Source organism: Carettochelys insculpta, chromosome 7, assembly GCF_033958435.1.
Source record: "Carettochelys insculpta isolate YL-2023 chromosome 7, ASM3395843v1, whole genome shotgun sequence".
NCBI classification, from domain to species: domain Eukaryota; kingdom Metazoa; phylum Chordata; order Testudines; family Carettochelyidae; genus Carettochelys; species Carettochelys insculpta.
The window spans coordinates 23221714-23248456 of record NC_134143.1 but is presented as its reverse complement, the minus strand read 5'-3'; the positions used below and the strand labels follow the sequence as shown (position 1 = coordinate 23248456).

Genomic DNA, 26743 nt, shown 5'->3' with positions numbered 1-26743 from the left:
AATAGTCTTTTCTTTCAACTACATCTCCAATGTTGACATACACATTCCTGCACCAAATTAATACAAATATATTTCTTCACAGAAATACCGTGAAAAAAATTACTGATAAGGTAGAATTGACATAATGTCTATACTACAAAAGCAAGTAATATCATGCCTTTCCTTTGTACAATCCGTTTCCTTCTTTCCCCTTCCCACGTTGTCTGCCACCACCTAACCTATGTCATGAAGTGCGGGATGAGAAGATTATTCACACTGGCTATGTCTTAACTACAGTGATCCTTCGTTCTTCTGGAAGCGTGTCCACATGCAAAAAAGTGGATTGAAAGAATCGTTCCACTCTTTTGATAGAGAGTGTCGATACAGACCCCGCTCTTTCAAAAGAATGGCACAGGGATCAAAAAATCTGGGGCCATGAGGCCTGCTCTTTCAGAAAAAGGGATCCTGGGTGTCCACGTGTGTTTTTTTCCTAAAAGAATCTTTCAGAAAAAGGCACTCCTCCCCATTTAAGAGAAGAAGAGGGCTACTGGAAAGAGTGCTGCATTCTTCTATTTAATACCCAAAGAATGCATTTTGTGTGTAGACACTGCAGGATATTTTGAAAGAGACCCAGCTTTTTTGTGGGGGGAAAAAGCTTGCTAGTGAACACATAGCTACTTTGCTTGTAGGATCAGTCCAAGAGATTGTAAGTACTAAACCAGATCCTCAGCTGATATAAATCAATGCAACTCCAATAAGTCAATGAAGTTCTGCATATTTGTCTAAGTACAATACATTATGATGTTGTTTGAATGAACATGCAGAACATACAGTACTCGTGGGAAGTATACCACAAACTGGATGATTGCTGGTAAACATGCTGATGACCTATGGCCATTTGCAGAGATTCAATACCACACTCATCACAACTCATTATTGAACGGCAGTAGCTGTAACATATTTGATGGGTTTTGTTGCTAATGTTATAGTCAAACAGAAGAAGATGGAAGGAAGGTAACCTCAAAGCACACATTTATTACTGATGTAGAGGGCCATTGAGCCTCATGCTGAGGCATCCGGACTTCCGAATCCCAGCCATACCTAATAAAAAATACTGATTGGGCACGTGATACATACATATGTCCTCAGGCTTTGAGAGGCTAAAATAAATAGCACAAAAAGAGGATGGCATGGAAGCATTTTCCAGCACAAGCAGCAGGAAAATGCACTATCAAATGAGTAGTGCTTTATGAGCATGCCAGTATCCTTGGAAATGGACTATTTGGGAGAGAGGGAGTTGCACGCTGAAAGACTAGCTACTATGGGCACATTATGCATATAGTAGCTATAGCAATTTGCAGCAACAGGAAGGTTAGGATCAAGGGGACTTTCAGGAGGTGAAGATGAAAAAGTTAGCAAGGATTAAACTGTGCAGGCACTTTCAACACTAAATCAAATATTGGTGTGTGTTTGTTATAAACTCTCACCATCATAATGAGGCCCAGGGAGAAAAAAATGGATCAAAATACAGTAAACCCTCGATATAGTGGACCCTATTTTTACCAGGCATTGGGAATAACGGATGTCCACTATCCTCCCCCACAAGAAAATAGGATCACCACAGCTGCAGGGTCCCTGGCTGTGGCTGGGATGACTGAACCTGTGGGATCCCTGGCCGCAGCTGGGAGAGCCACTGCCACCTGGTCCCCCCACCCCCTTGCAGCTGCGATCACTGCAGCCATGGGGTCCCTGGCTGTGGCTGGGATCACCATAGCTACGGGATCCCTGGTCACAGCTGAGACCCATTGCCACCGCCACCCCAACCCCCCCCCTTTTTTTTTTCCATTATGCTGGGAGTGTTGGAAGTAGCTGGAACAGGTCACAGGAGCCTCTTCCAGTGGCTTCATGCCCATGGGGTTTCCCTGCAAAGTCATCTCAGGTAAGAAACTTCCATCTTGTTCAGTGACAACTGATTTTGAGAACTGGAGAATTCAGCCTAATGTTCAGAATTGTCTCCAGTAAAAAACAGATTTTCAAAAGTGCTCAGCACACTATGGGTACAGCTACACTATCAGGTATTTCAAAACAGTTATTTCATACTATATTATAATGTAGTTTGAAATAATACAGCTACACACAAAATGCATTTCAAAATAGCATTTCCAGATACATAGTGCCTACTTCAAACCAGTGCCACTGGGAGCCATTATGGCTTATTTAGAAATAGCCCTGGTCTGTGTGGTGTTAGCAACATATTTACAAATATCTGTTTTGCAATAGGTATTATTCTGGGTTACCTATTTCAAAAAACTCACCTTTTATTTTGAATTTATTTTGAAATAGCATATGCATCACATAGATGACAGCAAAATGATTTTGAAAAACAGCTGTTACCTTGAAATAACTCTGTTGTGCAGATGTAGCCTTTCTGAAAATAGCTCTCCTCCCACTGAGGCACTAATAGTGGCTTTTCAAAACAGTACTGCACCCTGGCAGTAGTAATGAGAGCTACTGGGTGCTGAGTACTTCTCAAACTCTGCCCATATTTTGGTGGCTAAATAGGAGCTTCCTTTTTTTCAGAAATATGGCTTCAATTGTAGGCAGTAAACCAGGGGAAATCAGGCTCTACATGTCAATTTTTATCAACAATGGCCACATGTTAGTATTTGAGATCCTTTGTTTTTTCGTCTGTTTTGGATAGGAAAAAAATAATTTCTCTCAGATGCTGGAAAGTAAGTTGAGATCTATACAATTTTATAGTTTTATACAATTCAATACATGCATACTATATTTTTTCTTATTAGTGATGATACTATGTGAAATTTAATGGTCACTACAATAAAAGAACAAGGAAAGAATTTTGTTTTTAGAAAGGAGGGGGCTAGCTAAAACTCTAAAAATGTTCTCCACAGTAACCCTTCCGGCCTTTTCTTAGCAATTTGTGCTGTTAATAGCTTTCAAAATATTCAATGTATTTAAATTAAAAATATAATATCAGCACACACTGTAACATTTTTCCTACAAAGTAATTATGGCCCAATTCAGCAAAACACTTCTGCAAATGCATAAATCTTGGCTGACGTCAAAGTACCTAAGACTTGATACACCAACATCAAAGTTAAGGAAGCCGTTCCGTTGATTTGAACAGAAGCAGAAACCATACCAATCACGCACTTAAAATTAAGTATGTGCTTAAATTATTTGTTGGATTAAGGCCCCAGGCTTCAAAAACCTCAAAAAGTTGAAAAATGAATGTGGGGAAACACAGTTACATTTTTTTATTCTGATTCAAATATATGTTTTAATTATCATTGAACGTTCACTACCAAAACAATCAACCTGAAAATACCATTATGAATGGAGATAAAATATAAAACACACAAACAAACAAATAAATAAATAAAGGCTGGGGGGATGAACGGCACAGTGTCAGGAATCTAATTAGCTACAACTGTCTTTAGGCCCCAAGTTCCGCAAGAGACTTAAACACATGCCAAACTTTAATCATGATATCCTCCTGATTTTAATGGGAACATTCTGTATATAAAGTTAGGTAGATTCTTTGCTAAACTGAGAATGTAAGGGGTGTTGTTTCTAACAGCATGTCCCATACTCCAAGAGAAACTGTTTATGATTGCTTTTGTCTTTTCCTAAGATGCATGCTGTTGAGACATGTTTTAGTCTATACCAGTGTTTCTTAAACTTTCGAGACCACAGAACACCAAACAATAATATTTTTAATGACAAACCCCTATGATAATTTTCTTCAAAAATTGTTGTCAGACCAAGAAAATCCAAAAAGAAGCAATGAAAATATATACCATCAGTGAACTTTTCCAAACACTTGCAGCACTTCTGCAAATTGTTCACGGAATACCATTGTTCCACAGAACACAGTTTAAGAAACACTGGTTGACACAATCCCTCCAGGACTTCTATAGCAGGATTTCCTAATATGGTTCTCACACAAGAAACTGCTGTCCCCAAATATTAGGAAGCAGTGGTACTGAGCTAGCTACAAACATATGGGTTATGTCTACACTAGCAAGTTCTTTCAAAGGATTTTTCAAAAGAACGAGGCTCTTTCAAAAATCCCACAGAGAGTCAACGCACAAAAAGCATTCTTTTGAAAGCAAATCAAAAGAATGTGGTGCTCCTTCTGAAAGTGCTCTTCCACTCCCATTTCACAAACATCTTCTTTCGGAAGCTTCTTTCAAAAGAAAATGTGAGTAGATGCTCCGCAGGGCCCTTCTTTCGAAAGAGTAGTCCTCATGGCACCTGATTTTTCAATCCCTGGCCAATTCTTTTGAAAGAGCCAGGGCTGTGTGGATGCTGTCTTTCAAGAGCAGACCACTCTTTTGATCTGCTTTTTTGTGTGTGGATGTACACTTTTGAAAGAAATTCTTTCAGAAGAGATCTTCCAAAAGGACTTCTTTCGAAAGATCTCTGTAGTATAGATGTAGCTAGCACCCACTTCCAGGGTCAGCTAGCAAGTGAATGACATGTCATCCTCATTTCACTGAAAGCCCAGTCCAAAGACAAATGTGGTCAGAGATTCTCAGTGACTTCAATAGGCTGTAGATCAGCCCATTTCTTGTGACTAGGTATCACAGCCTATCTGGTTCCCCTCAGAAAAGAAGTTAAGTTTTCAGACCATTTACATTGTAGATGTGCAAATTACCAGTACATAGTGAATTAAAGCTGTTGAGCTGAATGTGTCAGCTTTATCAGTATCTGTACATCCAACATTTTTTTCTCTCTCTGTCTTCTATTCCTGTATAGTTCCTCCTCCCTCAGGCTTTTTGTTCTATCATATAACAGCTTGAAACCATGCAGCCTAGAGCAATTGTTTGCTTCTGAAATATCACTGGTGATTTAAAGCTCCTAGCTAAACAAAGTTTGGCAGTTTTTATGGTCCAAGTTACTCTTGGCCCTGAGTTTTCTAGGTGGTGTTACAATGCACTATTTAGTCAATGTTTGCATTATTTAAATTTTTCCACAAAAAAACTTTATTTATTCTAAGAAAAAGTAGATGACAATACAGCGGTACAAACACATGATCATTTATATGTAACTGAGCAAAACATGTACAGAGATTTCAGACATATCAAAATACATAAAATAATTTAAAAATAACATAAAATATAATAAACATACAATGAAGGGAAAACAAAATGTCAGTTCAATGATCTTGTGTTTTCTTTCACCATCACAACTAAATGTCAAAAGGGGTACTCAAATAGCCAGGAAATAAAATGATAGTGCCAGAAAGATGACATACAAGTGGGGAAGAAAAGAAAGTATGAAAAAGGAAGACTAAAGAAAGAGAAAAATTGATATAAGAACTTTTAATAACCCAGAAAGTTTATTGACCCCATGTGGAACATGTGTCAGGGTCTTTGTAGTATCATCTTGTTGGAGACTGAGGCAAGGCAAATCTGAACTTGATTAAAAAATCTCAGTATTATGATGACACAGATTGAACCTCTCTAATCTGTCACCCTTGGGACCTGACCAGTGCCAGATGACAGAATTTGCTACACCATAGGAGGTTAATATTGTCTAGCAGCATTACCAGCCCCTCCACTGCTTACTGGGTTCTTTGAAGACATTTGGGGATAAATCAGAGCTAAGTAACAGTACAGAACACTGGCTGTGTCTACACTACCACCTTCCTTTGAAGCAAAGATGGTAATTAGGGTGTTGGGAGTTTATTAATGAAGTGCTGCTGTGCATAGGCAGCACTTCATTAAGCAAATTCTCCGCTGTGGCAACTCCGAAGTTTTAAACTTAAAACTACCGGAACGTGTCTAGCCGTGGTGCACCCGCCAGTACTTTGAAGTGATGGGGCAACGCTGAAGTCCCCTTACTCCTCAAAATTTTGAGGAGTAAGGAGACTTCAAAGTTGCCCCATCTCTTCAAAGTACTGGGGGATGAGCCGCGGCTAGACGCGTGCCGTTACTTCAAAGTTTAAAACTTCGGAGTTGCTGCGGGGGAGAATTTGCTTAATGAAGTGCCTCCTATGCATGGCAGCACATCATTAGTAAACTCCCAACACCCTAATTACCATCATTCCTTCGAAGGAAGGTGGTAGTGTAGACAAGCCCACTGAGAGCCAGGAGTGGTGGCTGGAAACAAACTTTATGGGACCATGGGAAAGTTGACCACACCTATGACACATGGTCATCCAGCTAACTAAAATCATGCCAGATTACAGAGGTTGCTGTACAAGAACATTCCAGATTAGAGAGGTTCAATCTGTGTTAATAGTCTCATATGTCAATTTCTGTCTATTTGGGTTTCTAATGCCAAAGGAAAAGACTAAAGAGCTGAAGCTGTAAATGTAGATTTTTTTGAGGTAGGTTCAAATTAGTGTAACATCATCCAGTGTGGATGTATAGTTCCCTGTAGGGAAACTTAAGGCAGTAAATATAAGCCTGCACCCCAGTCCCGAGAGACAGGTTGCTGTTTTTTGTTATTCTCTCTCACAAACCAAATGATGTGTGACAATATCTCAGGGCAAGTTCATCACATTCCTCAGTCCTGCAGCATTAGAAAGCTTTCCAGAGTGACAACTTATGGGATTTCAGGAGCATCTATTGGTGTCATTTTGTGGGAAACAGAGTGAAAGTAATATGGCTGACATGATGCTGTTACAAGTTACAGTTAGAAATGACAATACTGTTCCTGCTGAGGACAGAGCATTAGGTGTAAGCCTCCTCAATCTGAAGAGTGAAGAAGGAGAACACTGAAGACAGGAGAAAGAAAAAAGCCCCTTACTCCCCCAAAAAAGACTGCTCAGTAGAACAATTTTACATGGGATGATAGAATTGGATAGGATAACAAGCCTTGTGAATAGGGGCGAAGTGGTGGATGTGGTATACCTAGACTTTAGTAAAGCATTTGATACAGTCTCGCATAATATTCTTATCAATAAACTAGGCAAATGCAACTTAGATGAGGCTACTATAAGGTGGTGCCTAACTGGCCGGATAACCGTACTCAGAGAGTAGTAGTTAATGGTTCTCAATCCTGCTGGAAAAGTATAACAAGTGGGGTTCCACAGGGGTCCGTTTTGGGACCGGTTCTGTTCAATATCTTCATCAACGATTTAGATATTGGCATAGAAAGTATGCTTATTAAGTTTGCAGATGATACCAAGCTGGGAGCGGTTGCAACTGCTTTGGAAGATAGGGTCATAATTCAAAATGATCTGGATAAATTGGAGAAATGGTCTGAGGTAAACAGAATGAAGTTTAATAAGGACAAATGCAAAGTGCTCCACTTGGGAAGGAACAATCAGTTTCACACACACAGAATGGGAAGAGACTGTCTAGGAATGATTACGGCAGAAAGGGATCTAGGGGTTATAGTGGACCACAAGCTAAATATGAGACAACAGTGTGATGCTGTTGCAAAAAAAGCAAACATGATTCTGGGATGCATTAACAGGTGTGTTGTGATCAAGACACGAGAAAAGCAGTCAAGTAGCACTTTAAAGACTAGCAACATAATTTATTAGGTGAGCTTTTGTGGGACAGACCCACTTCTTCAGACCATAGCCAGACCAGAATTGAGTCTGTTCTGGTATGGCTATGGTCTGAAGAAGTGGGTCTGCCGCACGAAAGCTCACCTAATAAATTATTTTGCTAGTCTTTAAAGTGCTACTTGACTGCTTTTTGTTTTGATACTATATAGACTAGCACGGCTCCTTCTTTGTTACTATTCAAGACACGAGAAGTCATTCTTCTGCTCTACTCTGCGCTGGTTAGACCTCAGCTGGAGTATTGTGTCCAGTTCTGGGCATCGCAGTTCAAGAAAGATGTGGAGAAATTAGAGAGGGTCCAGAAAAGAGCAACAAGAATGATTAAAGGTCTAGAGAACGTGACCTATGAAGAAAGGCTGAAAGAATTGGGTTTGTTTAGTTTGGAAAAGGTAAGATTGAGGGGGGACATGATAGCGTTTTTCAGGTATCTAAAAGGTTGTCAAAAGGGAAGAGGGAGAAAACTTGTTCTTCTTGGCCTCTGAGGCTAGAACAAGAGGCAATGGACTTAAACTGGAGCAAGGGAGGTTTAGGTTGGACATTAGGAAAAAGTTCCTAACTGTCAGGGTGGTCAAACAGTGGATTAAATTGCAAAGGGATGTTGTGGAATCTCCATCGCTGGAGATATTTAAGAACAGGTTAGATAGATGTCGATCAGAGGTGATTTAGACAGTACTTGGTCCTGCCATGAAGGCAGGGGGCTAGACTTGATGGCCTCTCAAGGTCCCTTCCAGTCCTAGTACTCTGTGATTCAAAGAATAGGAAAATTAAAGGCCAAGGATTTCTAATTCACATTCTGATAGTCAAAGAACTGAAAATATATGGCATGATCAAGCTCTAGTCTTCAGGTCCTCAAAGGAGAGAGATCCTGCAATGGCTAACTGCAACTGCGTAAGCTAACTATGATGGCATTTCCTAGCTAGTGGGAAATTAAGGGTCCATGCACACAAGGATTGCCACTGTCCTTTGTGCCAGCTATGCTCCAGTTTCTTCCAATAAAATGCATTTATGTTTTATAATCTAGTTCAGGCCATAGTATGAAAGATCAGAAAAGGAAATTAATGAGCAAGTTGTAATAGTGGAAAGATGTGGCTTAACAGCCAGTGTATCTTATCATCCATAACTGATGCAATGCATTTAAATCCTTGGCATGGAATTATTTTGGCTGCGTTTACACTATGGTCCCCTTTCTAAAGGGGAATTCAAATGAGGCAAAATAGAAATGCAAATGGAGTGCAGATTTACATATCCCATGCTTCTTTGTTATAATTGCATTTACAAAAGAAAGTCTTTCGAAAGAAAAAGAGCAGTGTAGAAGGGGTACTTTTGAAATACAACCCCATTTTTTGAAAGCACCCTTCTTCCTAATTTTTATCAGGGAAAAGCATGCTTTCGAAAAAAAATTTTTTCCTGAAAGAACACCACCTACACTGCTGGGTGTTTTTTTGTTAAATCTCTTTCGAAAACAAGATCGGAAGAGATTATGCAAATGAGGTGCAAGACTTGTAAATCAGTGCTTCATTTGCCTTTTCAGTTTTCCTCACTTCCTTTATTCTTTCGAAAGAGGAACGTAGGGTAGATGCAGCTTCTCTGAATATCTGAATAGAGTCAATGACTAGCCTAAAGTTGCTATTTCTTCTTAATTTGAAGGTGTCACTTTTTTCTGTGTTTCAATTACACACAAAGAGAATTTCCATAGGGTTCATTCATCCCAGCCAGGATTTTGTCAAGCTGGGACTTAAAAATATCTTGGGATGGAGATCCCACCACCTTTTTAGACAATGCGTTCCTTAATTTTTGTACACTGGCCAGTTTGAATGTTTAAGTCATTCTAGAGTGTAACCTTTTGTATGGCAAAGTGGTAGTGGACTACTATGGCTTGATGACTTTGAGGAAAGTGAAAGAGAATTGGCCTTCAGGGGAATAGCTGAGGGCAAAAATACATAGTTGATAAAGTATTGATGAAGGCTGCTAAGTCTCTTACAGTTACCTGCCACCTTGGATCATTATGGCAATAAACATTTGCAAACCCTCTTTCAAACCGTCAAATAAATTGAAAAATAGCAAAGACTCAGTGTGATGGGAAAGCCAGTCACAAACTGACTGGCCCAAATAATATTAGAGTTTGTTGAATGTGTGAAAAATATGAGTACAAATTGTACCTTCAAGTAGCAACCAGGAATCATCTTTACCACTGTGATATCATTATGATATGTTTTGTACAAAATCTACCTTGTGAGGTATCACTTTAAAAGTCTTGATCTGTTGAACATGAATATCCTGCTTGATAGTATGTACAGAGGTTGAACCTCTGTAGTACAGCATCCTTGACACCTGACCAGTGACAGATGAGAGAATTTGCCAGATCATGGCAGGGGTGGGGGCGGTAGTCAATATCGTCTAGCAGCATTACCAACACTTCCACTGCTTACTGGGCTTTCAAAAGATATTTAGAGGTAAATTACAGCTAAATAACAGCACAAAACACTGAAAGCCAGGACTGGTGGCTGCAAGCAAACTTTATGGGACCACAGGAAACTTGGCCACACCCATGGTAAATGGTCATCTGGCTCACTAAAATCATGCTGGATTAGAGAGAGTCAGACTAAAGAGGGTCCACCTGTATTCTATTCCAGCTATGTCTATACTACAGTGATCTGATGACAGAAAAGTTACTGTTGGAAGATCTCTTACAACAAAACTTCTGTCTACAGTCTGCAGCCATAGACCAAAGCAGATCGCTCTGTTGATTTGCTCTGTTTACAGAGAGTGGCCGGACTGCCCAACCACTCTCTTGACAAAGCAGCTGACTGGAAGCAGAGTGGGCAGGGCTGCCTGGTGACCTGAAAGCCCTGTCTGTCAACAGAGGGCCCCCCCGCCAGAGCATCCAAACAACTCTTGATTCTGTTGAGAAAAGTATTCTGCCTTATGGGGGAGAGGCACAAAGCTGTCAATAAAAGTGCTGAGTTCTGTTGACATTAAGTAAACAGAACACATTTTTAGTGTGGACACTCTCTGGGTTTGTAACCAAAATGTCAGGTTTTTGACAAAACTCTATAGTGTAGACATAGCACATGTGAAGTCCTGATATATTGCTATATGTGTTGTGAGGGAAAAAACACAGCCTGCTTTTATTTGCAATAAAGAAACAACCATCACTAGCCAGACAATGTTAATGGCTCAAAAATTCCCATCAAGGAAAGAATTCACTGTCCGAGAGACATTTCAAAGATAACACATGCAATGGAAACTGCTTGACCATTGGGGACTCCCTGACCCACACCAAAACAAGAATATTTCCAGCAATCTGAAAGACAGAGTCGAAGAAGGGAAGTGGCATCATCACCTGAGCTTTCTTCCCACCTCCCTCCCCTATCTCAACATCTGGAAGACAAATGCTTTGAACTAGGAAAGTTTGGTCCCAGACTGGAGAGTGCAGTCTGTGAACCGGGGAACAGCAACCTGCTTGTGCCATCTGTCAGGTTGAGAAGCTGTTTGATTCCACTCTTGCTTAGACTAAAAGTTTGGGACTTAGAAAGCATGCCTACATTTTATTATCTCAAGGTAACCACCTTACACCTTTACTCCTGCCACTTATGATCATATAAAAGTTTATCTTTCTGTATTTAATAAGCCCTCTTTTAAGGTTTTATCCTTACGCCGTGGATTTGTCTAAGGTGCTTGGAAAATCTCAGCTCAAATTACAAAGGTGGGTACATGTCCATTTTCCTACAAAAAAGTTGCAGGCTAACTAATGAACTTACACTGATCAGGCTTCTGACCAGTGCAATGTGGTAAAGTTCAGGGGTGCAAGGCTGAAGAGGTATTGTCTGTAGCCTCACTATTGATATTCATAAGTACCTGCGAGAGCATTCATATAACACATGTCTGTGGATGTCTGTGTAAGGAGAGTGCTTGTCAGTGGTTTGCAGCTTCAAATTAACATCATAATGTGTAGGCCAGCACAGGGTGCTGGTTTTGGAGCACTCAGTGGTCTTACAGTCCAAGTTACCATCACAGAGGTGCTATTCTTTGTCAGAATTTCCATGTTACAATGGGAAAGATTCTCTGTTTCCAATATATTTAAGTAATTGACTTGTAATTTAGACCACACTGACAGACACGCTTTACAGGATAGAGAAAACCTAATTAAAAGCCCAAAATGGTCATTAGTTTGGAGTTTTTACTTATTTTACAGACTAAAAATCTCCCGTGGGTAATAGCGGTATCCAAAAGATTAGGTACAAGCTGTTGTGGACAGGAAGAAATAGCCTAATATCACTAGAATAAAGTACAATAGAATGAGGCACCAAGATATTTGTCAAAACAGAAAAAACAGTAAAGTAGTACTTTAAAGACTAACAACATAATTTATTCGGTGAGCTTTCGTGGGACAGAGCCACTTCTTCAGACCATAGCCATACCAGAACAGACTCAATATTTAAGGCATAGAGAGCCAAAAATAGTAATCAAGGTTGACAAATCAGAAAAAAAATTATCAAGGTGAGCAAATCAGAGAGCAGATGGGTGGGTGGGGAGTCAAGAATTAGATTAAGCTAAGTATGAAAAAGAGCCCTATAGTGTCCCAGAAAATTTGCATCCCAGTTCAAACCACGTGCTAATGTGTTGAATTTGAATATTATAAGATATTTGTGGAGATGATGTGTTGTTTGTGACAAGGATTGGTAAGAGGATTGGCCACTGAAAACAACTGGAACCATACATTGCAGAAAATCTGGTCAAAGTTGGAAAAGGTTATCTATACATTTCAGAACATCTACTGAGTGAAGGAAGATGAAATATATTTTCTCCAAAGCGAGAAGTGATCAAGGCCATTTACATGTTTTTAATTTCCTTCTAGCAAGAATATTCAATAAATGTTCATCTTAGTGTAAGATTCTAGCATTGTAGTGCAAATGCATTTTTTTTAACTAGGCATGTTGTCCTTTATTTAAACTGTGGCTGGTAATTACCAAGACATAGTTTGACATCATAATTATTTATGTGTGTTTTGTTGCTATAGCCAAATTGGTTCCTGGATATTAGAGAGTAATGTAAGCTGAAGAAGAAATCGGAATAAGCTCACAAGCTTGTCTCCCTCACTAGCAAGAGGTCGGTCCACTAAAAGATATCACTTCACCCATCTTTCTTTACTAATTCGTGACATTCAGACATCTGAATACTTGATTGCTCCAGTGTACATGAAGAACTAGCTCAACTGAACCCAGAAACCTCTGAAGTGATGCTAAGTGGAAGAGAAAAATGCTTTGAAAAAATGGTGGAGATCAGTACCTCCTCCTCAGATGAAATCAAGATAGTGCTCAGCCTTTGGGCCACCCTGAACCAAAGAAGCACAGACTGCAACATTTATTAAAAGTGGTCTCCATTCCTCTGGCGAATTAGCCAAAGGAACACACTTTTAAAGGTGATCAAGAAAAATCCAACTCTCACTACTTCCAGCTCACATTGCAAGTCACAAGTCTTTGCCAAAGCCTCCCACAAACTGAGCTCAAAGCTAGAAGCTATTAATTGAATTGCAGTCAGATGGTATATTGATTGCCCCAGTGGGAACAATACACTGTTTCCTCTAATCCACGCAGAGTATTAATAGTGAATTGGCTTCCTAGAAATGCTGATGATAATATGTAAATATCTGCACTGATAATCACGGACTTAGTCTTTCTGAAATCACCTCCATTCACTACTCTATTATCCTTGTTTCCTGTATCTGTAACCCCGGGATCATAGCTGAGTCCTTCTTCTCCTCCTCCCCCATATCCTGCCCCTTCCTAACTCCGAAACAACTTTCTGTTTTACATTATCAAAAACCTTTTTTTCACTATCCCAACAACTTGCACTGTTACCCTTGGTGGCCAGTTTTCACCATAACTATAGGAATCTACTCCTCTTCAGCAATCTCACTTCTCTTTTCATCTTCCAGCGCATCCAGCATGTTGCTTCTATTTAATCCACCTGACAATTTAGATCATGCTTCTCATTCCTTGTATCTGCCTGCCTACTAAAGTTACCTTCCTCTCTGGTTGCTCTGACCTTTTTATACCATCTCCTTCAACTACTTTATTTGGTTCATGCATTTTACTGCAGCAAATTCAAGCTCCTCTTTCTCAGGATCTCACTATTTTCATTTTTTTCTACCCCCTGCCTTCTCATCTTAGTTCTCGAAGACCCTTCATTACTGCTTCCTTCATCTTCATCTCCTATTCTCAACTTTATGTCTTCCTTCATTCTGCCCCGTCGTAGGAAAAATCTCCTATATTTTGTCCATCATCACCCTCTCTTTAATAAAATAAAAACCAACTCCTCGTAGTACTCTCCTCCTTGTTCTCTTTGCCAGTCTCTCCACACACACTCACTTTCTTGAACTATTCTTCTGTGTCTTGCCTTAGTTTAATTTGTTTTGTTTATCCCTATTATGGAAATGATTTTGGCTCATACTTGAAACCACTTACTCCCACGTATCTTATTTCCACACAAAAGTCAGCTTTGCCAAGTAAAACATCCATCTGTTTTTTGAATGTATTGAAGTAGTAGAGAGATTTTTGCGTTGGGATGTTAAGACCATGAGCATTCCAAAAGATAAAGTTAAGAGTAACCATAATTTAGAACAATTACAGCCTAAAGCATTGTATTTCTAATTAAGAAAAGGGGAATAGGGCAACAATGAAAGCTGTTAAGAATTACAGTTAAAGACAGAGGAAAAGAAAAACAAGGAGGAGGAACAAAGGAAGCAGAATGTGACAGACCCTTCCCCTAAGGTATGGAAAATAGAAATGAAACTGACATTGGGATATCCTGAATTAAATCACTTACTTTACTTTTCTGTATTTGGCTCTGATTTTTGTGTGCATGCTCATTTAAGTCTACAAAAATTATGCATTGGACAACCTGAGCACTGAGAGGAGAATACACCCAAAACATACTATATCCAAGAATGGCTAATGTTTGGGGACTTCAATTAGATACCATCTTTGTCCATTCATCTGCCATGTATTCCTGAAAGGTGAAGAGATCCCTGTATGTGGAGCGCCTTACAGGATATGAGCCTCAATTAACATTATTATTGTGGAGGGAACCTCCACAGTTTTAGCGGGGATGAAGTCTAGAGTGTGCTAAAAGAAAAACTAAAGCCTTGCTTCAAAGATATGAATGTTTCTGTCTTTATAGAGACAGCTACTTGTTCTCATTGTGCATTCGCTGCAGCAAAAAAACAGGAAAATGGATACAAAATTTGTTCTTAAATGCTCCCTTTCAGCAACATACATCATAGAGTTGTGTGCAAGTGACTTCACAGGTCTGTCCCACACGCATGATATGGATGTTTATCACTGAATTTGTGGATGAATTAAAATGGATGACTAGACAACACAGCTAATGGACTCTTACTACCAAATATTTGGTAACACTACAGACTGCAACATATATTTTCAGATTCCATATGCCACAACTGCTTATATGCAGTAGACATGTCAATTATTGTAATACTTGTAGCAACTCTAGAAATTAAGGTTCTAACTGATGGGTTTTGTATACTCTTCTTCCAGCAGCGATGCTTTTATTAGCTACGTGTAACAAATATCTGTTCAAGTTGCGGGAATCTGCAAGTGTCTCAGTGTTTAAAAAATTCCCAGAGGTTAGCTTGTTAAACATTTTAATTGATGCAAATAGATACACGCTTCATGCAAGATAGTTCTGCATATGGCCTGCTTAGTCTACTGTACTGCTACTATTTATTACTTTGTGCCATTGCAAGAAAAATGTTTGCAAACAAGTTATCTCAAATAGATATTTCTAGGTAAAATATTTTATATGAAAGGTATTTGCCCAGTAAAGTTTTTTAAAAAATAAAATGTTCCAAAAAGAAAGTTGTTAAACAGTGTTGGTGGCTAATTAAATTTTAATTTCTAAGTGACCTATTCAAATTTGCTCTAGATTGCTGGTAACAAAAATTGCTGTTATCTGATTTCAGATTTGTGCCCATTAGTATCCTTGCTGTCAGTCTTAGCAGAGAGGCCAAGGGCATAGTGTCTCAGCTACTCTCTTACCCCTACAGCTGGTCTCTCCAGGTCAGGGTTGAGGCACATTGGTGGGACAACGTAGGGAAGTGTGCACTGCTGCTGCCCATGCTGTAACTGCTCTATAAACAAATAGAGGACTTTAGTCTCCAGGTCTATCAATTTGGCAGCTTACATGAAAGTCATATTTAAAAAAAATCATAAACTTCACGTAGTAATTCATTTTCTCCAATCAAAAATAAAGTGAACATATTTGTATGAGAGCACCTAAAATCCCACAGCCTCCATTTGCTCTCTTTATTTTGTGTTTTCTACCCTTAATTGTGATAAGAATAAAAGTTATGGACCTCTTTTGGAGTTTCTTGATGACAACGGTTGCTGTTCCACCACAACTCCAGCGCTGCCACCAAACATGCAAGAAGAAGGCCTACTGCTAAAATGCAGAAGACGCCTGCAAAACTGTGAAGCTTCAGTGCCTTGCCATCTGTCTGCGCATTGGTGTGGCTGTTCAGGTCACAACGTCCCATCCGTGGCCACCATTTCTGTTTGAGTACATCCAAGTCTCCAGTGTCCTGTAATTCTAAGATCCTGCAAAAATTTTAAAACAGAGCCATTATTTCGGTTGATTTTTTTCTGCGCATTGTGCATGCATTTATCACTAAGTCTGTAACCCTTACATTACAACTGGTCTGCAAAAAAAAAAAAATCTTTCTTCAGGAATTCAGTTTTATTCAGTGGAATCCTGTCTTTAGGGTTGAACATCTCCTGCAGGACTGGTGTAATGTTACAGTTGCAGGACTTTCTCATTCTGCCATAATCAATCAGTGAGGTAAATTTCCTGCATACCAAATATTCAATATACATTTTCCTCAAGCATCGAAGGGGTTGTAAGAGTATCATTTTCACAATCATAACTTTCTGTAATAAAGATTGATAAATGCTCCTAGTCAAATGTAATTTTATTCAAAAATCATTCACCTGGGAAGGTAAAACTAGCTAATCTATTATACCAAGCTGTACAACATATTCCAGTACAGGTCAGGCACCGGACTGCAGTGGTCAATTTTAGAAATGAGTCAGACTTTAAAACTGTTCTTCTAAAACTAAACTTCTGTTAAGGCTTCAAATTTTGAACTTGGTCAGATTTCCTTTAGGTTATAATGGTTATTCAAGAAGAAAAAAGCTCATGAAAGACTTCAATCCTCCCACTCATCGTAACAATTGCAAATTATATTTGAAACATGCATGCAACCATTTTCACAGTACTTAATATAAAATGAGTTAAGCAGCAATTGAATTGGTTATTTCTGCTTTGATCTATAGCAAATCCAGCTCATTTAAAAATATTTTACTACTTTGCTGTTACTTTACGGTTCAACTAGCGTGTCAACTAATTAATCATTTTTTTCTATTTGTGAAGTGTCCCTCTCTCCATTAATGATTCATTTTGGGTCAGGTCTGACAACTACCTTTGCTATTTAATAACAAGCTTTCCTTTCGAGTCAGCTTTGTCTCTGGTTATCATGAAAATCCAGGCCCACCACATCTGATGGTTCGCCGCTTCTTATAAAAAGCTTCTTTTAGAATAATCTATACAGACAGAAAGTCTGCCTTAGCTTTCTACATATAGCTATATCTTTAAAATAATGGTAGGTGTTAGCAACAGGGATCATTGAACTGTGATAGGAGTATTACAGTTGCAATCTTCCTTGAACCCATACTACCACACACTATTACTTGCCTATAATACAGGTTGAACCTCTCTCATCCAGAACATTCTCCTCCAGCAACATCCATAATCTGGCATGATTTTAGTTAGTCAAATGACCACTTATTGTGGGTGTGGCCTAGCTTCCCTTGGTCCCATACACTTTTTTTTTTTTTCCAGAAACGCTTCCTGATTCTCAGTGTTCTCTGCTGTCATTTAGCTGTACTTACCCTAAATGACTTCTAAGAGCCCAGTAAGTAATGTATGTATTGGTAATGCTGGTAGACAATATTGACTTTCTATGGTTCAGAAAATTCTCTTGTTCAGCACTAGTCAGGTAACAAGGGTGCTGTATTTGAGAGGGTTAACCTGTACTATGCACAGACAGCAACGTATTTCTGACTTGGAGCAATGCTCCCCAGTCTAAAAGCTAAATTGTGACTTTGACACAAGCCCCAAGAAAGGAGCAGTGGATTGTTCCACTGCCCCAAATGCAGCCTGGGAAATAATTTGTGACTCAAAGAGTTGCAACTGCACTGGGGAATATACCAAGAGGAGCATATTTTGCCTGGAATGCTGGAAGCACAGACCATGTTCCACGAATTCACAGCTCCCTCCTGCCTAACCCTAGCCATGTGAACACGAGAGGAAGTAGTAGCTCTGTTGAGGTTGCTACCCAGCCCTCTCTGAAGGAAAATAATTCAAACTACCAGTTTCAAAGACAGAGGTCCATTTAATGAACAGATATCACCAAAATTAATCAGCTGTGAATACAACATTCTTTCTTGCAGAGACGAACCCCCGTGAAAGAAGCATGCTTTTGTATTACCTCTGGGAGAAGATATCCCTGTAGGGGCTTCCATGCTGGAGGGCTATCCCATAGCCTTTACTACTGATGCTGTTTCCAATGACAGTCATGGAACACTCATCATCTGTCAGCGCTGCATATTCCACCACTGTTACATCCCACAAAAAAGCATAGTTGCCTTTCTTTGCCTGCAAATGCACCACAAATAAAACTAAATGACATAGTTGATTTAGGGTTTAAACTGGTCTCAAAGTCATGCTGACCCTTTCGTTGCCCCGTGCTGGCATTTCATTACTTCTTCTTCTGAAGCCCCCAAAGCAGTTCCTTATCCACCTACGAGCACTCCACTGGTTTCAGAGTGCCAGATTGGTGCAGTAACCTGAGTTCAAGACTATGGCTATGTCTGCACCAGAGTGTTGTTTTGACAAAACCCACAGTTCATCCACACTCCCAAAGGATTCTGTCAATAGTGAATTGAAAGAATGCAGCACTTTTGTCAACAGTGTTCTGCCGTTCCCCCATGAGGCAGAACACTTCTCTCAACATAGATCTGTCAACAGCCAGTCTGGGGCTATGCCTACACTAGAAGCATCTGTCGCCAGAAGTTACTGTCAACAGGGAAAGGTCAACAGTATTCTGTCAATGGATTGCATCTACACACAACTTGCTCTTTCGACAGAAAACCACCAGGCTGCACTGCCCTCGAGCGCCAGAAAATGAAATGGCAGCTCTGCAAAGAGGGCTGTCCAGCAACCAGAAGTCCCCTCTGTTGATAGACGTGTCTACACTGCACTTTTGTTGACAGTATTCTGTCCAGAGATTATTATGCCTCAAATTTTTGAGGGTAATACTGTCGAGGAAAATGTAGAGTTCTCTCGAGAGAATGCTTTAACTGTGTAGATGTCCCTGAGTTATGTCAACAGAAGACCCCCTCTGTCGACAAAACTCTGTAGTGTGGATGTTCTAGACGGCCTTCTGTTGACAGACAGGGTGTCCATGACACTGGGCAGTCCCGTTCACTGTGCTTCCGGTTGGCCATTTTGTTAAGAAAGTTGCCCAGCTCCTCTCTGTTGACTGAGTGGATTGCTCTTTCAATCCACTCTGCAGTCTGGCTGCAATCTGTCAACAGAAGTTTTGTCAGAAGATATCTTCTGACAGTAACTTCTGTCCAGAGATTGCTATAGTGTAGACACAGCCTATGTGTATGTGACCTGGCCAACTTCAGGCCTCCTATGGATCTTTTAAATAATTATAACCATTAATAATGAAAGACATCACCTTAAGTTATATCACTCAATATGATTTTCTTAAGATTAGTGAGTCCATATTAATTCTTCCACATCTACACAGTTACACACCTAGGCAGATACACTGTAAGCACTATAGTATTATCTAGCAGTCATAGTTGCCAAAATGGCAGCTTATTAAAAGAGAAAAGAAAACACTTTAAAAAGAGCAATGAAAAGCAGGATACAATTTTTAAAGACTATTTTCTCCCTTAGCGTGGAAGAGAAGACTCACCAGATTCTCCCACTAGATTTGTTACCAATATTGACTTATTTTAGTACACACCTACACAGCTGTCCCCAAATGTCAGCCTTAATTGGATTCAAACCAGTGCCTGACTGCTGTGCACATCATGAATGTAAATCACTTTATTTAACATAAAATGTACAAAATGTCTCTGGATGGGGATTTTAATAAAAAAAAGTCATCACTTCGCTAAGTTAAAGTAATAATTGATTTCCTAATGCATTTAAGTAATATGTTTTTTAAGTCTCTAGTGAACATACAAAGCACAGTGGAACAGATGGGCTGGAAAAACTAATGCAAATAAATGAGTAATCATACATGCAGGCTTCCAAGACTTAATTTTTTTAAATTTGGGTGATTTGTGTTTTCTCAGTGGGATTAGCGAGTAGGCAAGGCATGAAGCTGACATGCTACATATATTTTTACAAGACTAGAACCTCAAGCACCATCAATTCATTATCTCATTTCTGATCATCAGAGGTTCCCTGTGGTTGTTTTCGACCACCAAGTTCATTCAGTTTTGGAAAGACTTAGATCAGGAGTGCCCAAAGTGTGAGGGGGGGCAGGGGGGTTGGGCATGAAAGTTTGTAAGCGGGGGCACAGCATGATCAGCTGCTGGGAATCAGGCTTATCCATCGCATTAAAAATGCTGAAATATGTTCCTATTTTTATGTAGCTGTATTCACATGTATATCCAGACAAGTAAAGTTTTTACATTCTCCATACTTTTTTTCTTACACATGACACAAGGGTAATATTTTTATATGAACATAACCGAAATTTCCATCAGTCTGGATTACATTAGACAGGTTGGTGGGGGCCAGCTAATTGCAGGGATGAAAAGTGGGGCCTCATGTAAAATTTCGCTCATCCCTGACGTAGAAGACAAGGTTCTCTCAGTTGTTTCATGTGAGCTGCTGCTTTTTAATGGCTGGGCTAGGAAATGTGACTCATTTCAGTTTAGTAACAGAGAGGTAGCGGTGTTAGTCTATATTCTAAGAAAGCAAACCAGCAGTCATGTAGCACTTTAAAGGCTAACAAAATGGTTTATTAGGTGATGAGCTTTCGTGGGACAGCCCACTTTTTCAGATCTATAGAATTTCCAGTCCAGATCCAGATCAGACCCAGATATATAGTACAGAAGTACAAAAAAAACCCCAAAACCCTGCAATAAAAACTAACAGATCAAATACATGAACTGAAGGAGTGGAGTGAGGAGTGGGGAATATTAAGTGTCTTGCTTAAGATCATTACAAACATCAAAGGAAGAGAAGCAGTCCTTGTAAAACATGGTGTCTTTGTTCATACCAAGTGTGAATGTGTCAAATTTGAATAGGAAGCCCAGTTGACAACTCTCCCTATGTAACCTGTTGTTAAAGTCTCTTTGTTGCAGGATGCATATTCTCAGGTCTTTAACAAAATGTTCCACTCCACTGAAATGCTCACTGACAGGCCTATATGTATTGAGATTCCTGATGTCTGCTCTTTGCCCATTCATTCTTTAGCGAAGTGTTTGCCTGGTTTATTTAATGTTTGTTGCAAGGAAAAGTTCCAGGAAACTTCCAGCAAAAGCACCCCAAATGACCAGAAAGGAATAAAGCAGTTTTTGCTAATATTCACCATAAAACTCGTCCCACTGTTTCCCTTCTTCTGAGTAAAGGCAAACAAAAATCCCCAAAGTTCACTGGTTTTTGGATTAAACAAAAGTATATTACCTGGTTCTTCCTTTGTTTTCCTGCAGGAAAGAGGGGTCAAGAATCCCAAAATTTCCTTTCTTCAGGCTTTAAATAAGCCCCACACATCATTTGCAGAAGGATTTCCTTGGAAGGCAGATGACCTCCATCAGCATGGCTTGTGCAGCTTTGCAGCCATTTCCAAAGCCAGCCTATGAATAGGGGTGGTTTTTTTTCTTTTCCTCTTCTGTGTTACAGGCCTGTTTCTGGAACTGTGATGGTTCCAGGGTCCCTTCATCTGCCCATTTACCCCAGGCTCTTACCCCATTACTTCAGGCTACAACAATCTGGCCCACACAACCAGAATATCCCATCACTACGAACAACTACATTAAGGCAGCAAAATAACAAATGCATGTGTTCTGTAGGCTAAACTTAAACAAGCTTTGAGAGGTTAAGATGACTGTTGTTGTATTAGTACAAAGTATTTTTATAGTTCTAAATACAGCATGGACTATTAAGATAGAACTTACATGAACCCTATAAGATTCTACTGTCAGCATTATGAAATAAGCCAGAAACTGACAAATTTTACTGTTATTCTTTTTAAAAGTCCATTTCTGTGGTCTGACTGCATGCCAAAGCAACACTTCAAAATATTAACAAAACAAAACATCAATCATGTAGCTCTTTAAAGCCTAACAAAATAACTTACCAGGTGATAAGCTTTCCTGGGGCAGGCCCATTTCTTCAGATCTGGAGATAGTGCTTTCCAATACAGCACTAACTCCAGATCTGAAGAAGTGGGTCTGCCCCATGAAAGCTTATCACCTAATAAATTATTTTATTAGTCTTTAAAGAGCTACATGACTGGTATTTTGTTTTGTTAAGATACAGACTAACACAGCTACCTCCCTGTTACTATTCACAATATTAGTATGCCTGACATTTCATGGACAGCTGCCTATGTTCCAAGTGGGGAGCGAGTGTGTTTGGTGTGACTGGGGAAGAAATTACAGAGAGTCATCCCATGTGAAATCCAGGGAAGCCATCATACAAAAATACAAAGAACAAACACAAGCAACAACACAGTGCATAGTAGATATGGCCCAAAACAGCCATGACATAGAATCAACTGGCAATACATGGAAACAAAAAAAAATCTCTTTCTGCAGACATGTTCAGCCATCTATGTGTATTTATCCTCTACCCTCAGCCAAGTGGTGTTAATGGCAAACCCATCCATATCAGTCTCTGCTCTACCTGTGACTAGACTTGTGTCTTTCTTGACTGTCCTAATTTTATATCACCAGGAGCATCCTTCGCAGGGCCATACTTCCAAATCTGTAATAATTTTGATAGGATTTCTAGTTCAGGGCAATACACATCTTGTGCACTATTGTACATAGCCCATTTGGGTATTTCTAAGCCCAACCTCCATACTGAAAGCTTCATCTGCTTTGAAATATAAAGATGCAATTCTACTGCATATATGTGCAATTACATAAAAGACCAGATGGAACTGCTATGAAGTCATTTGGTACTCCCCATATGGAATTTAGTCAAAGTGTGTAGAATAAGGCAAAACCAGGCTTAGTAAAAACAGAAAGATGGGATGCATAAGAGATGGCCTTTCAAAAACAGGTTATGTCAAATCTTGTTTTCTTCTTGTTTTCACATGAATACATAATTGTTGCTTCAGTGTTGATCTGCAAGCAGCTCTCTTGAGCTTCCATTCTACTGAAGGCAGAACAGAGCCAATATCTCCGCTACCATACAGCTTATTTGTCCCAGGGCTGTCTGGGGAAATATTAAATTCCTCAGGCATTCTATGTCTGTCCATTACAAGGTAATGCCTGGAGAAGAATCATGGAGCTGTGGCCTGTATTGCACAAACTGCTCTCGATCCCTATTGAGAGTCTCTGTTTTGCCGAGAAAAGCTTCCCATTCTGATTTACAGGTGGAGTGAAGCATCATGACAAGGTCAAGTTTCTCTCTGCCATTTATTACATTGCCATCCTAAGTTAGGATCTGAGACTATGAAACAGTAAATAAAGTCCACTGGGTCTTTGTGTGTACAGTATAAACTTTTGTGATATAACCAATTCTTCCCAGTGCCATCAGAACTATACTGAATTATTTCTCTGGTGTCCTAAGGATTTTAGCATAAACAGAAACCTTTCATTATGGACACTTCTCAACTTCCAGAAATTCCCTCAGTTTAATTTGAGCCAGCCCAGGGCCAACCTGTGCCAGGTCACTCTTCTGCAGAAGGAAGCCCCGAGCCTTGGTGCCCTTCCCCATGTGGGGCTGGAGCAGGGGTGGCCAACACATGGCCCATGGGCCAGAATCCAGCTTGCAGAGCATTTTCTTCCAGACCACAGAGCTGGCAGTGTCACCATTTTGAAAGCTGGCTGTGGGGCGGGTGATCAGAAACCTGCAGCTTCAGAGCCACATGCGGCTCTTTGATGAGCCATTTGTTGCTCTGGGTGCTGCTGCTGCTGACTCTTCCTCCGGCTCCCTACCGTTGCCACACTGAAATAACAGAACTCAATTTAACTGGTTTAATAGCTGTCGGGACCACAGGAGGGATCCAGCCATTAAACCAATTAAAATGAGTCCTATTATTTCAGTGTGGCAGGGCAGGGAACTGCCCATGCTGCAGGTGAGGGAACTGAGTAAGAAGGCTAGGGGGAGCCGTACAGCCGCACTGGGGAGGTGGCGGTAGCGGCTCAGCAAAGGTGCAGTGGGGGGGACAGCAGCAGCAGTGTGCAGAGCTCCTGTGTGAGATAGGTGGGGCTGGTGGTTTGGGGCTGAGAGCGGGTTAGCCTGGGAGGGTGGGGCAGCAGTTTGGGACTGAGGGGGTTAAGCCCGGCAGTGGGGTGGCAGTTTGCAGCTGAGAGGGGTTAAGCCTGGGGCAGAGGGGCAGATTGAAATACTTGTGTTACTGTTTTACAATATGAAATATTAATTGAACAATGCTTGAAAAATGTGCATGTGGACAAAATTAGATCCACCCATGTTATTGCAAAGTGACTTGTTTGATGTTTTATGCAGTTAAGCCTACGGATGGAGAGGCAGTTTGGGGCTGAGAGGGGTTAAGCGTAGGGGTGGGGTGAGGGTTGAGGTTATTTTGTGTTCAGCCCCTACAACACGTAAAAAATTGCCATGTAGTCCTTCATGAAAAAAGCTTGGCCAACCCTGACTGGAGCATGGTCTGTGCCAAATACACAGTGAATGAAGGGTGTGTTTTTTATTTTTTTGCAGGTTTATTTTCTTCCTGCCTTTGAAGCAGTTGAATAGTGAGGGGTGGGGGGCATTGTTTGTTTTGCTCTTGCGTGTATAACTCACAACTGATTTTTCTGTGGACCAGTGGCCCCAAGTGATAAAAGGTTCCACCCCCTTGATGTATTCTATGGATCACAGATTTATTTTGGCAGACTATTTCCTTCCACCATGTTGCCATGAGAGAATTTTGAAACCAGAAGTTCTAGTTTACAGTCAAAATCAACTCTCCTCAAACAAATTTCTAGTTAAACAAAACCTCTTTTGACTCTGAGTGCAAATCTGAAATACATTTGTGTCATTGAGTGTTTTGCAGTACATAGTTTCCTTTTGTGTGTTTGCCATCAATGCTTTTAGAAACTATGCCTTGAGACAATGGTAGATGGTCACTCTGGATGTATGTACAGGCCATGTCTTCTATGAAAAGATGCTTTTTCCATAGCAACAGAAATGCATGAAAGTGCTCAGTACCCTCTTTCTCTTTATCATTTTGTTTTGAGCTGCATAAAGAGTTCAAATTGCGGAAGCTTCAATAATGGAGGCGAGTGCAGTAGGAAAAAATTGATGTGTCTAACACTTATCTAGAAATACCGCCCCCCCCCCGACTTTCTCATTGCTTCTCACTGCAGATGTCATTTCGTCTCTTAGAAATGCATTTGGAACTAATGTCCATTTTATAATCCAATATAACTGAAAGAGATGGTGAAGCAGTAGTGACAGAAGTTTGGTTTCAGGGAAAGTCATATTATTTCATTGTGCTGACAAAGTACTTCTGAAAGATGTATTAGGAATATTTGTGCTTTTGTGCTAGTGAGAGATTTAGATTTTATATTGCAAAAAAAGTAGAGTTTTAAAGATAAATTTGTATTTCCCATTTGTGTTCTAGGAAATGGATATTGATTAAAAGTCCATTTTCATCTCCTACCCCTGACTTCTCCTAAAAATACAATGTCTACACATAATATTTGATAAGAGCCAATTGGCTGTCTATTCAAGGAGCTCAATGAGTTGCAAATAGAGGCAATGAAATTACAACCACTGTGTTTTATTTGACAAATTTATTAAATATTAAGCCTGATTTAGTAAACGTTTAATCAAACATCAGCACGTTAGCTATGGGACTGCAGCGAAACTGGATTATAGACCATGTTTTTTTGATGGAGTTGATCAAGTTTTATATATATAACACCAGAGCATTAAAATCAGACTTAATTTGACATAGTTATCATAGACATTTGAGACACTTCTTAATAAGAAAGTTACTGTAACTGGTATTCTAAACAGTTTGCCAGTCTAAAGCTAAAACCTGAGGCTTAAGTAAATCTAGCTGGAATAAATGGAAGCCCATAACAGGTTTATAAAATATGGATATTTACAACCATACTGTTATGGGATATATTATGAGTGATATAAGGAAATATATTTAAATACATCCTGCATTTTTCTAAAGAAAATGGTTTCAATTTTTAAATGTCAATGCATGTGACAAGAATGCTTATCAACATTTTGTGTATTCATTTTTACTACTTTTTTTATGCTGAGAAAGTCTCAGGAAATAGATATTTCATTTTTCATACAGATCCTAAGCCCCTATAAAAATCATACACCAGCACTTTGTCACACTCATATACTGAGGGATATTATATATAAAAGGAGAAATGGTGACTGGCCCAGCATAGGGCTTTTGGCAATGTCAGCCTATTTCACAATGCTTACAGGCTGAGGCAAAACCCACACACTGTTGGAAAGACAAAACATGCTGAAGTTTATAGCAAGAAAACCTGACCCAGAAACCAGAGACCATTATTAGTAAATATTCCTATGACAGGGAGAGATAGGGTGAATAAGCCTGATCCAAGGCTCATTGTAGTCACTGAAAGTTTTTGCATTGATTTCAAAGGGCTTTGGATCTGGACATACTAGTCTTGTGCCTCATGCTGTCTTAGGCACACCCTGCTCATTCACTCAGGGTAAGTTTACACTACGAAATAAGGTTGAATTTGTTACAGTAGATTTTCCAGAAACTGATTTTGTTAAGTCAAAGTTGCATGTCCACACTGATAAATAAAGTTGATTGTGTGTGTCCCCTTTAGCATGGCTAGGATTCACTTTGTCAACAATTCACAGTGGATACCTATCCCACAGTTCCTGCTGTCCCATTGCATTGAGGACTTCTGTTCC

At 39.8% G+C, this 26743-nt stretch overlaps 1 protein-coding gene across 3 annotated transcripts in view; it reads right to left on the bottom strand.

Moving 5' to 3' along the window:
• The window catches only part of GRID1 (glutamate ionotropic receptor delta type subunit 1), an 898770-nt gene that overhangs the window by 14483 nt on the left and 857544 nt on the right, over positions 1-26743 (bottom strand). The window contains exons 14-18 of one of the 3 annotated variants that reach the window (XM_074999453.1): positions 18093-18259; positions 15903-16143; positions 15586-15672; positions 13426-13456; positions 1749-1753 (exon numbers count right to left, since the gene is read on the bottom strand). In XM_074999453.1, the coding sequence (XP_074855554.1) occupies positions 1749-1753; positions 13426-13456; positions 15586-15672; positions 15903-16143; positions 18093-18259 (531 nt within the window). Of the gene's footprint in view, positions 1-1748; positions 1754-13425; positions 13457-15585; positions 15678-15902; positions 16144-18092; positions 18260-26743 lie in introns of those variants that run through there. The other 2 variants (XM_074999455.1, XM_074999454.1) reach the window with 2 other exon arrangements.